This window comes from Dama dama, chromosome 6 (genome assembly GCF_033118175.1).
Source record: "Dama dama isolate Ldn47 chromosome 6, ASM3311817v1, whole genome shotgun sequence".
NCBI lineage: Eukaryota > Metazoa > Chordata > Mammalia > Artiodactyla > Cervidae > Dama > Dama dama.
The window spans coordinates 29,929,726-29,942,026 of NC_083686.1; the positions used below are offsets into that span (position 1 = coordinate 29,929,726).

Here is a 12,301-nt window from a genome sequence, read left to right on the forward strand (position 1 = left end):
GATTACCTAAGAGTATTTATTTTGGAGTGTGTGAATCAACCTAATATATTTTTGTTACATCAAGTCCTGGCATATTAATATAAGAAGAAATGGTTTATTTTAGTTGTGTTTGTTTTTATCATCCTATAAGAATGTGAGTCAATCAACCAATTTAACATCTTCCATGTTACTACCTAGATAGAAATGTATTTTCATACGTGGTTGAGTGTACTGAGCTATGTGAACTGGTGTCTGTAGCTCTATGAGCTATTAGAATATGATCTTTTCTCTCTCTCTCTCTGTACAACTCTTAGGGCATTAAGATGTTCTGTGGTGGATAAGCTAGAAGAGGTATATCTTCTTAGTGTACTAGTGGCCGAGTTCTCAAAAAAACAAAACAAAACACAAAACTGGTGTGCATTCTTGGGAAGTCATATCATGAATTCATGTAATACTTTCCAATACTCCCTTTAATAGGTTATTGCTCATAATTTATGTTAGTGAGTAATAGCTGACAAGGCAAATGTAGTTCAGGAAAGAGAAGAAAAGCACATAATAGAATAAAAGTAATTTTTATTTTTATCCCATCTAAAGACATACTTTCCCCTCTCAAAATGTGGCACAACTGGTTTGTGCATCGTCATTTTCTATTGAAAGAAATAGTGGCAGTGAATTTGCTCTTGTCTTTGGGCCGTTTGTGTCTTTATAATCTCCTCTGGTAAAGCTGTCAGAAATAGTGGGATTGGATGTGTTGAGGTTTACCTGTATCCTCCTTCGGCCCGCTCAAAAGAATGACAAGGGGGGATACTGTTAAGGAGCATATAGCTACCAAGGGGAACATTGCTGAAGACTGTGTTCTGATCTGATACACTCACTGTCAGCAGAGAGTGAAGCAGAGCCGTTTTGTTTGTCCGTCTGTGTCTGGGTGAGAGGCTTCTGACAGGTGCAGAGGGAGACTGAACCCACTATGGAGCGAAAGGCTCCGGATCCTCCTCAGTACTTCTGCAGTGTGGCCGGGAAGAACCAGGAGAAAGCCACTGCCATCTATGTGACATTTTGAAGAAGTGACCCCGCTCATTTTTAGTTAACATGCTCTATTGGCATCTTCTGCCCTACAGTCCCCTAGCACAGTGGTCCGCAACCTTTTTGGCACCAGGGACCGGTTTTGTGGAACAATTTTTCTGCAGATGGTTTCAGAATGATTCAAGGGCATTATATTTATTATGCTGCAGCAGATCTGATAGGAGGCGGAGCTCAGGTGGTTCTGTGAGCAATGGGGAATGCCTGTAAGTGCAGATGAAGCTTCTCTTGTTTGCTTGCCCGCCTTCTGCTCACCTGCTCTGCGGCTCACTTCCTAACCGAGTGCTCCGTGGCCCAGGGTTCAGAGACCCCCTGCCTCAGCATGTTCTCATTTGGAGATTTTTCTCTGAGTTAAAAAACATACTGTTACTTTAAGAATTTTCCCTAAATTAAGTGAAAGGGTTGACATTCAGATGCTAGGACCTGAATTAGTAGAATGGTATATCTCAGCAGTAAAGTGCCTAGGTTTCAGCAGTTTAGGAAAAAAAAAATTGCTCTAATGTAGTAGGAATACATTTTCCTTGCCTGAATTCAGCAGATTAGAAAATAAATCTCTGAAGTTTGTACTAAGGGAATAAAGCTGCTATAAACATTTGTGTGTAGGTTTTTTGTGTATGCATAAGATTTCAGCTCATTTGGGTAAATACCAAGGAGTGTGATTGCAGGATCATATGGTAACACTATGTTTAGTTTTGTGAAAACCTGCCAAAATGTCTTCCAAGATGGTTGTACCATTTTGCATTTCCACCAGGAATGAATAAGAATTCCTGTAGCAACTCATCCTTGCCAGCATTTGGTGTTGTCAGTGTTTTGAATTTTAGCTATTCTCATAGGTGTCAAGTGATATTTAGTTTTAATTTGAAGGTCCATAAATTGCCTAAGATATTGACATCTTTGTATACATTTGCATGGGCATGTTGTCTTTGGTGAATTGTCTGTTCAGATCTTTTGCCCAGTTTTTTACTTGAGTAGTTTCCTTACTGAATTTTAGGAAGAGGACCATAGGAAGATTTAATTTGGTTCTTAAGCCTTGATAATACAAGAATAAATAGGATAATTTAAAAATTTTGTGTTTCTACTTTTTGAAGGAAATAAAATTCAAGAGATATGAAGGGGTGTACAGTGAACAGTCTCCTTCCACCCTATACTTCAGCAATCCAGTTCCTCTTCTCAGGCAACCATGTCATCATGGGTATATTTTCTAATGTAAACTTCAGTGATTTTACTGTATAATAGGTGAATACTGGCATTTTCATTTATTTAAAAAATATACTATTCTTTACCTTTTTCCCCCATTTAATACATCCTAAATATTTTATATTGGTACATAAAATGCTTTCTCATTTTTTAAAATGGTTATACAGTGTGGATGTAATTTAATAGTTTAACCTGTCATCACTGATGAACATATACATTGTTTATAGTCATTTGCTATTTTAATGCTGGAATGAATTACCTTGTATAAATTTAGATCATTTTGTACTTGCATAAATTTCTCTATAGGATAAATGGTCAGAGCATGTGCACTTGTAAACTTATATCTAAAATTCAGTTTCTGTCTATAGCTTGTTTTTTCTTTGTTTGCACCAGCAATGCAAGTCCCCATTTCTCCACAGCCCCCGAACACAGTGTATTAGCAATCTACTCTTTGCCAACCTGCCAAGGTTAAAAATACACAATGGTATTCTCTTAAGATGTAGAATTTCTTCATGTTTGAGGGCTTTTGGATTTTTTTTTTTTTTTGTATGAACTTGTCTTCATATCCTCTCCTCATATTTCTTTTTCTCTTATAATCCCCATCTACTTATCCTCATTAATTTTAAAACAGATTCAAGATACCATCATTTTTTCTGGATATATGTATAGCCTATATTTCTCTTTAAAAAGAGGACTTTAGGGACTTTCTTGGCTTAAGACTTCAGCTTCTAATTCAGGGGGGGTGGGTTCAAACTCTGGTCAGGGAAATAAGATCCCACATGCTGTTCAACCCAAAAAAATTTAAAAAATAACCATTACTCCTAAAAATACTAATTTCTTATCAAATAACTTCTTAAAAAGTATATTTGAATCAGGATCTAAGCAACAGTCCATAAACTGCAATGGTTTTTATGTCTTTCCTCTGCAACATGTTTTAATAACAAATTTTAATAAAAACTTCAAATATTTGGAAAAATTTAATGCCTATACATACTATCACCTAGATTTTGCAAGTAACATTTTACCATATTTTCTTCATATATCTGTGCATCCATCAATGCATTTTGTTTATGTGTGTCCAAGTTGTAGACATCTATACTTGAATCCTAAGCTTTGTAGCATCCATATTATTAAGTAGACTTCTTATTCTTGGGGTAAAATGTACAGTGAAGTGAACAAATGTTACTTTGATGAGTGTTGATATGTAACCCAAACCTCTTACAAACTATGGGAGCATTTTGATCACATCAGAACATTTCTGCAGTCAGTTCCTGTTCCTCCTCCATCCTTTCTGGTTAGGATTTTGTTTTCACCATAGTTTCGCCTGTAAATGGAATCATTATGTATTCTTAATGTAAATTTCTCCCACTCTGCATTTGTTGAGATTCATCTTTGTGTGTCAGCTTTTTTCCCTTTTCATTGCTGAGTAGTATTCCACTGTATGAATATGCTAGAGTTTAATTTTTCACTGGTCTGGTGAAGGGCTGTTTATTTTTTGGCTATCATGAATAAAGTTGCTATGAATATCTTGTGCAAGGCTTCTTGTGGACCTACATTTTAATTTCTTTGGTAAGTACTTGGTAGAATATCCTGAATTGCAAGGAGATAGTTTTTTTCTTTTTTCTTTTTTCTAGCCATGCCACACAGCATATGGAATCTTCGTTCCTCAATAAAGGATTCACCTGTGTCCCCCTATAGTGGAAGTGTGGAGTCCTAACCACTGGACTGCTGAGGAAGTCCCAAGGTTGATATATATTTAATTTTCCTAGAAATTGACATGCCCTTTTCCAAAGTGATCATTCTATTTAAGATATCCCAAACAATATGACAGTTCCAGTTGGTCCACATGCTCACCATTTGATATTTGCAACCTGTAATTTTAGCCATTCTCTGTGTAAAATTAGACACACAAAGTACTTGTTTTAATTTACGGTCCCAGTCAGTGATGTTGAGCACATTTTTGTAAGCTTATTGGCCAAAAGTGAAACTGAAGTTCCTGTTTTTTGTTTATGTCTCCCCTTCTACTTTATTTATTGGAGAAATGCTGTGAACCTTTAGAGGTTTCCACAGGCTGAGTTTCACTGATCACCTTTCAGTGATGTCAAATGACCACTTTTCTATTGTGTGTGGTCTTTTTCTTAATTAAGTGGCAAGAGCCCTTCTCGCAATGAGCTGGCTTTAAACACACCCTCCCCCGCCCCCCAGTTTGTCACTTTATTTGCTTTTCATGGCAGAAATTACGTGGTAGATTTGTTAAATCTCCCTTTTTTATGGCCTCTCGGTTCTGTGTCAGAACTAGGAGGTCCCAGTGAAATTATTTTGAAAGTACCTGGTGATAAAGCATGAAGGTGTGTAACCAAGTTGACTCTAGGATATGGACTACTCTGAGAAACTCAGAAACATCACTATAGTACATTTAAGAATAAGCTTTTCAAATGTTCCAGACTAAATCTGAAGCCTGAGAAATTTCACAAATATATTCAGACTTGTGATTCAAAAACTCACTTTGTTCTAACTGAAATAAAGAGGCTCTCAACCTTTCTGCCACTTGATGATGTTTGGAAATAAAGACCAGAACTAATAAGCTGAGTTACTTGGAATTTCTAGTAGGCTGGCTATGAATCCATCCATTTCTTGCCCCCTCAAGAGAGCAGATAAGGGAATACAGGTGGTAACATTGGGCTAATTTTTAACCTCTAATTTACAAGAACAAACTGTTGGTGACAGACCTTATAATTGAATATGAATGATACTATTATGCTGAGATGGAGAAGGAAATGGCAACCCACTCCAGTATTCTTGCCTAGAGAATTTCGTGGACAGAGGAGCCTGGTGAGCTGCTGTTCATAGGATCGCACAGAGTCGGACACGACTGAAGCGACTTAGCATATGCATGCACGCGTTGGAGAAGGAAATGGCAACCCACTCCAGTGTTCTTGCCTGGAGAATCCCGGGGACAGAGGAGCCTGGTGGGCTGCCGTCTGTGGGGTCGCACAGTCAGACACGACTGAAGCGACTTAGCAGCAGCAGCAGCAGCCTTGTGCTGAGAAGTAGCATCCCAGGATGGCATGGCACTGCGGCTATCTGGAGACGAGCAGGGTTTTCCACCCTACCTGCCCATTGGAGGCCTGAGTGATTTCTTTTCCAAGCTTGCTTACATCCTCAGCAATGCTTACAGCTGGTCACTGGTTCTGTTTTTAACTAAGTTTACATTTCAAGGTGATACACTCTTTGAATAAAGTTTATCTTGTATTATACATGTAGAACTCCTTATCAGATACTTAATTTTTGATTTGGTAGATTGACATGCTTGCACAAATCTCATATACAAAAGTAATTAATGTGTTAACAAAATCAGCTGTCCTCAGGAATGGTGAGAATAAAATAGAAGACCTTAATAATGGACAATCCCCATGCTAACAACTGTCTAAGACTCATTAAGATTTGACCCAGGAGAACATTTGGGGGTTATTAGGCTAAGTTACTAGCAAGATGCTTTACTATAAAACGTGCTACTTCTGAAATACAGTTCTTTAGAAAGGCCTACAGTTCCTGCTGGGCAAAGCTGAAATGAGGCTGTAATATAGACTGACCCTGAGAGTTACTTCAAAATCAGTAGGCTATACCTGGAGTCCTTTCACAGAATGGTTAAAATTCCCTTTAAGAGTTTCATACATTTTTTTCCAACTTTCACTTTTTTATTAACAAGTTTTTAGGTTTTTATTCCATTAAGTTTTATAAAAAAATTGAAGTGTACTTAAGTGTGTTTCAGGTGTACAATAAAGTGACTCAGTTATACATGTATATCTGTAGATACATATCATAGACATATATCCTTTTTTCCTTATAGGTTATCACCAAGTATTGAGGATAGTTCCCTATGCTATACAGCAGGCCCTTGTTTATCTATTTTATCTGTAGTAATGTTAATCCCAAACTCCTAATTTTTCTGTCCCCGCTGCTTTCCCCTTTGATGTCTGTGGGTCTATTTGTATTGTATTTTGTATATGTTTTAAATTATTTGGCTGCATCAGGCCTTAGTTGTGGCCCTCGGGGTCTTTGCTGCTCCATGTGGGGTCTCTGGTTGTGGAGTGCAGGCTGAGTTGCTCCATGGCATGTGGGATCTCATTTATAGTCCCCTGCATTGCCAGGTGGATTCTTAACCACTGTGCTGCCAGCGAAGTCCCTCTAAGTCTACTTTTTCTTTTTCTTAGATTCCACAAATAAGCGGTATCATGTATTTGTCTTGTATTGGTTTGGCTTACTTCCTGAGTATGATAATCTCTAGGTCCATCCATGTAGCTGCAAAATGGCATTATTTCATTCTTTTTTTATAGCTGAGTAATTTTTCATTGTGTATATATACCACATCTTCTTTACCCTTGCATCTGTCAATGGAACATTGAGGTTACTTCCATGTCTTGGCTATTGTAAACAGTGCTGCAGTGAATATTGGGGTGCATGTATCTTTTCAAATGATCATTTTTATAACTTGACTGTAAACAGTGAAAAGAGCCATGTGCTGAACTGCAGATCTGATTTAAAATCCTCAGATTCTATTTGGAAATAAACTGCATTTAGGGAGTTTAGTCAAGTTCTGTAAGGTCTGACCTATAGTTGCTTGGAGTATGAAAGCACAAATTCTTAAATTTAAATTTTATTTTGGAATAGTTTGAGATATACAAAAATGTTGCAAAAGCAGTAGAATTGTTGTATATGACTCGCCTAATTTCCCTGTTTACATTTTATATTGCTACAATACATTTGTCACGGTTAACGTTAACATATAACCATTGACTGAATTCCACACTCTTCAGATTTGATTAGCTTTTCCCTAGTATCTTTCATTCCAAGATCCCACTTTATGTTAGTCTTTGTGTCTCCTTAACCTCAGTCTTTGTTTTTGATGACCTGATACTTTTAGAGTACTGGTCAGATATTTCGTTGAATGTCCCTCAGAGTTTTCTAAGGTTTTTCTCATGGTTAGACTAGGTTTATTGGTTTTGGGAGGAAGAATACAAAGGAATTATTTTCACTGCTTTCACCTTATCAAGGATTCTTGTTATCAACATGACACCACTGACCATGTGAATTTTGATCACATGGCCAAAACATTGTTTCCTTGGTTACTATAAAGTCCCTTTATTTCTCTTTCTGTATTCTACTTTTTTGAAGCAAGTTACTAAGCACAGCCCATATTCAAAAGGTGGGGGGAGGTAAGCTCTACTTCTTGAAGGAATAGTAGCTACTTAAATTATTTGGAATTTTTCTTTGTAGGAGATATGATACTTCTCTGCCATTTATTTAATCTCATATTAATATGGACTCATTTATTCTCTGGGTAATACTCCTACATTATTTTGCTCGCATTTTTTTCAGCTTTACCCACTGGAAGCTTCTAGTTTTCTCCTGTATACCTTTGCTATGCCTTCCTCCTTTTTTTTTCAATAGCACTTCCTTACTTTTTGGTGTTGCAAGATGTCTCAGACCTAGAATCAGCCATTTCTCCAATGAATCCTGGTTCCTTTTATTGAAGAATGGTATTATAAACCAAGCTTTGGTTTCTGATGAAAGACTGGGCATTGGATGTGCCCATTTCTACTAGAGTGTCAGCTTCCAGACCCTCTCAGCAGATGGGGATATATGTTTGTGTACCCACCCATATACACGTACATATCTATTTTCTGTATCCAATTGGAAAGCATGGTATTTTAAAAGTTGTAAAATATACAAACACATTTTACCATTTTAATCATTTTTAAGTATACATTTCTGTGGTGTTAAGGACATTCATATTGTACAAACACCACCACCTCCATCCATCACCACAACTTTTTCATTCCCCGCCCCCCCCAGTTGAAATTCTACCCATTTCTCACTTCTCCAAGTCCTCGGTAACCTGTGTTTTACTTTGTCTTTCTACTGTTTGTGAATTTAACTAGATACCTCACATAGGTGGGCTCCTATCTGTCCTTTTGTGACTGGCTTATCTCACGTCAGGGTTCATCCATGTTGTAGTGTCAGAATTTCTTTGCTTTTGAAGGCTGAATGTATCTACCGTATTTTGTTTATCCATTCACTGATCAATGAACACTTGGGTGGCTTCACCTTCTGGCTGTTGTGAATAATGCTATGAACGTGAGTATAACCCTGCTTTCATTTCTGGGTATATATCCAGAGGTGGAACTGCTGTATTACATGGAACTTTTCATTACTTTAGGAACTGCCATTCTCTTTTCTGTAGTGGCTGTACCACTTTACATTGCCACCAACAGTGCACAAGGATTCCAGTTTCTTTACAAGATTTTTTATTTTGATGAAGCTAACCTATTTTCCTACATTGCTTGCATTTTTGGTGTCTTATCCAAAAAAGTCACTGCCAGACCCAGTGTCATGAATCTTTCCCTCCTCTTTGTTCTAAGAATTTAATAGTTCTAGCTGTATGTTCAGATCTTTGATCCATTTCAAGTTTACTTTTGTATATGGTATAAAAGTCCATCTTAGTTTTTTTTGGAATGTGCACATCTAGTTTTCCAAGTATCCGTTTTGAAAATACTATCCTTTTCCCACTGAATAGTCTTGGCACCCTTGTCAGAAATTATTTGAGTATATATGTGAAGGTCTATTCCTATGCTCTCTACTCTGATGGGTCATTATGTCTGTATGCAATTACCATACTGCTTTCGGCACTGTGGCTCTAAGTTTTGAAATCAGGAAGTGTGAGACATTTAACTTTTTTTCCAAGATTGTTTTGGCTGTTTAGGCACCTCTTGAGGTTCCATATAAATGCTTCTATTTCTGCAAAAGATATTGGGATTTTTGATAGGGGTTACACTGAATCTGTAGATGGTTGAGGTAGTATTGACATTTTAAAGATATAAACTCATTATTGACTGAGGGGATTTTGCAGAAACTAAAGCCTGTGGTCAGCGATTTTTATTTTGGCAGGCCCACAATTGTGTTATAACATTTTGTGGGTTAGTACATTCAATAGTTACACCTGACATACCTGTAAAGTCGTCTCCAGCACTGAGTCTCATTTTCACTTTCTGTATTAGAATCAGTCATTAAGGCTTTTTGTGTGTGTGTGTGTGACATTCACATCATCTGAATCAACTATATTCTGAAGAAATACCATCTTCTGAGACACTAGTATATATGTCTCTTGGACAATCAAAGTATCTGCATAAAACCACAGAAAAATTCTTAACTCAGAACTTCACGATATGTCATTTTTTTAAAAGTTTTATGCTAATAAACTTATGTTTATAATATACACAAGGTTGGAACAAAAACCTAACAGTAAAATGTGAATGATAATGACAATCCTAAGCTGTATAATGAACCCTTGATCAATTTTACATTCTAAAAACTCTGCACACTGATGTTAATTGTATCACTCTTTAAAAATGTATTTATATGTATCTGGTCAATTAACATTTGGGTAACAAAAGATGTATTAATACGCCTCTGGTCAATAATGTAAGTTTTCCAATTCGTGACCATGAGGTGTCTTTCCGTGTACTGGTATCTTGTTTCTTTTGGCAGTGCTTTGGTTTTCAGTGTACAAGTGGTTTGCTTCTGTGGTTAAATGTATTCCTAAGTATGTTATTCTTGGTGATACTATTGTAAACAGTGGAACCCACAATTTTTAAGGAAGAAAGGCCTATCATTAAGTCAAGGTATTCATGACTTGGTCCCCTTGCTTTGTGGGCATATGCACTAATAACAAATCTCTGGAGCTTTGGTTTAAAAAAAAAAAAAAAACTGAAACACTATAAACAGCTTATGTGCATTTCAAAAACAAATCTCAAGTGGCTATTTATTCCTCCTTACATTCCATGTACAGAGTGGCCTCTTCAATTTAGTTCAAAACTAATTATAAAATAACTTTTGCTAATTTAGGATAATCCCCCCCCCCCCATTTTCTATAGAACCTAGAACAGTGCTGACACATATATGTAGTCAAAAATAAGGAAGATGGAGAATCACAAGCAATAAATATTATTCAAAGAGAAAAAATGACAACAAACGACGTTGGAATTACTAATTTTATTTTTCCCTAGGGCTCTTAAAACTCAGCTCCACCAAAGAACATGTCAGACTTCTGGAATGACAACTTTCCTGAGCTGTCACTCTTTTCAGGAGACAGAATTTATCAAATATCATAGTTTCAGGATGTTCCCACCCCATAACTCTAAACCAGTTAACAGAATCTTATCTTCTTAGGTCTTCATTGGAATCAAACAATCTATGTACATGCAACATAATCAAAGGAGCATAGACCATTTCCTGCCTTCCCCTGCTGAATGCATGTCTTTTTTTTCCCCCAAAGGGTTTGTTACTAAGAACTGTTTTGAGTATCATACTTTCCAAAAAACCTGTCTACCAGTTCTGAATCTTGGCTTGGAATAAGGAATCCGTTATTCACAAAAGAATTTAACAAATATTCTCAGCTAATTATTCTCAGCCATGCACAAATTAAATTTTTTCACTCTACACCTGACATGGCTTTGCAAAAGTCAAACCCTATCTTTAAAAACCCCTTATAATTTCCGTGACCCAGAGAGGAGGGAAACTGGGGAAGACCTGGCTTGTTGCGTAGCAGATTCTGAAAAGGGCAGGTATTTACTTCTGAAGTCACTAAGTGGAAAAACAGCAAACATTCTTCCTCCTTATTCTGATAGTGAAAACGTGTAGGCCAGAACTAGAAAATTCTGGTCCTAAAACTAGAATACATTATAATATTGTTTTAAGTACATTCAAAATTTATATTACTCTTTAATTTTTTTTCCCTGAGTTTGGGTTCACAGTTTGGTAGAGATCCTTTAAAGAAGAGGTAGGTTGTGGGGGTAAAGAGGAAATAATGTTTATGTCTAGCAGCACCTGAGACAACATGTAACCTCTATCATTTCAGTCTCGGTTAACAATGATCTTTCCCTCTTGAATCTCCAAATACAATAAAGGGATGATCGTTTTCCTTTTTATTCTTATTCACTAAGGACCCTCTCTCCTTTAACATGCAGCTCAGTATTACTATCACTATTCATAGAAATGAATAGCCCTTCCAAAGACAAGCTATAAGATCAATGCTTCAAAGTGGGGTTGTTTAGATTTAGCAGAGAGAGGCTCAACTGAGTAACTTTTATTCATACAGTCATTAGAGAAAACACGCAAAACTTCCAGCACTGCCAACCACTGTCTTTTCTTCCTGGACCTGGTTTATTTAAAGCATTCCTATCAACTCAAGTTGATTCTAAAGTCAGCTCTAGGGGATTCTGACATCTAACGTGGGTGGATACATTCTGGTCCAGATCTTGGCCTCCATCTTACGATGGACTGGTGGAATATTGTTTCATCAGATGCTCGTGGCAGGGATTGCAAACTCGCTCAGGCTTGATACTTGAAGGAAGAGGCAGTTCGTTTGTTGAGCAGATGTTACAGAAGGTTCCTCTGCAGTTCCTACATACATTCTACAAGGAGAAAGTGAGATCAGGTGGGTAACAGAAGAGCAGGGCATAAAGATGCATGGGATGGTGGAGGCCAGATAGGATGGATGCTCAATGTCCAGTAAAATACTGGCTGAATATGTGCTGTATGCCACACAGTATCTGACCAAACAACCTGTCTACAAAGAAGTGTACAGTCTAGTTCTTAGATCTAAGTGAAGAGAAGCATTTCCACAGAGTTCTCATGAACAGATAATACACAAATTATTTATCTTCAGAATATATACTTCATTTATATTCACTTTTAGGTGGGCTAGTTCTAAAATTAGTTTGTAGTTACCTAAGCATACTCCAAATAAGACAGGCAATGACCTAGCCATGGGTTTGGTAACCAGCCAAACACTTGGAAACTCTGCTGAGCATGAACTAAAAACATAATTTCTAATACATGATGTGCTTAATGTTTTCCTGTGATGCTCTGCAAGCACATCTTTTGGGATATTAGAGCAGCAAAGCACAGCTGCCTGCATCCTTTTTGATTGGGAAATTAATCTATTAAGCAGGAGCTTCCCTGATGGTTCAGCGGGTAAAGAATC

At 37.1% G+C, this 12,301-nt stretch overlaps 1 protein-coding gene across 2 annotated transcripts in view; it reads right to left on the reverse strand.

Annotated features, from left to right (window-relative positions):
* Positions 1-10,293: 10,293 nt before the first annotated feature.
* Positions 10,294-12,301, reverse strand: part of RUFY3 (RUN and FYVE domain containing 3) — an 87,730-nt gene continuing 85,722 nt past the window's right edge. For both annotated transcript variants that reach the window (XM_061145822.1, XM_061145823.1), the window contains exon 18: positions 10,294-11,729. In XM_061145822.1, the coding sequence (XP_061001805.1) occupies positions 11,586-11,729 (144 nt within the window). In that variant the 3' untranslated portion in view covers positions 10,294-11,585. The remainder of the gene's footprint in view (positions 11,730-12,301) is intronic.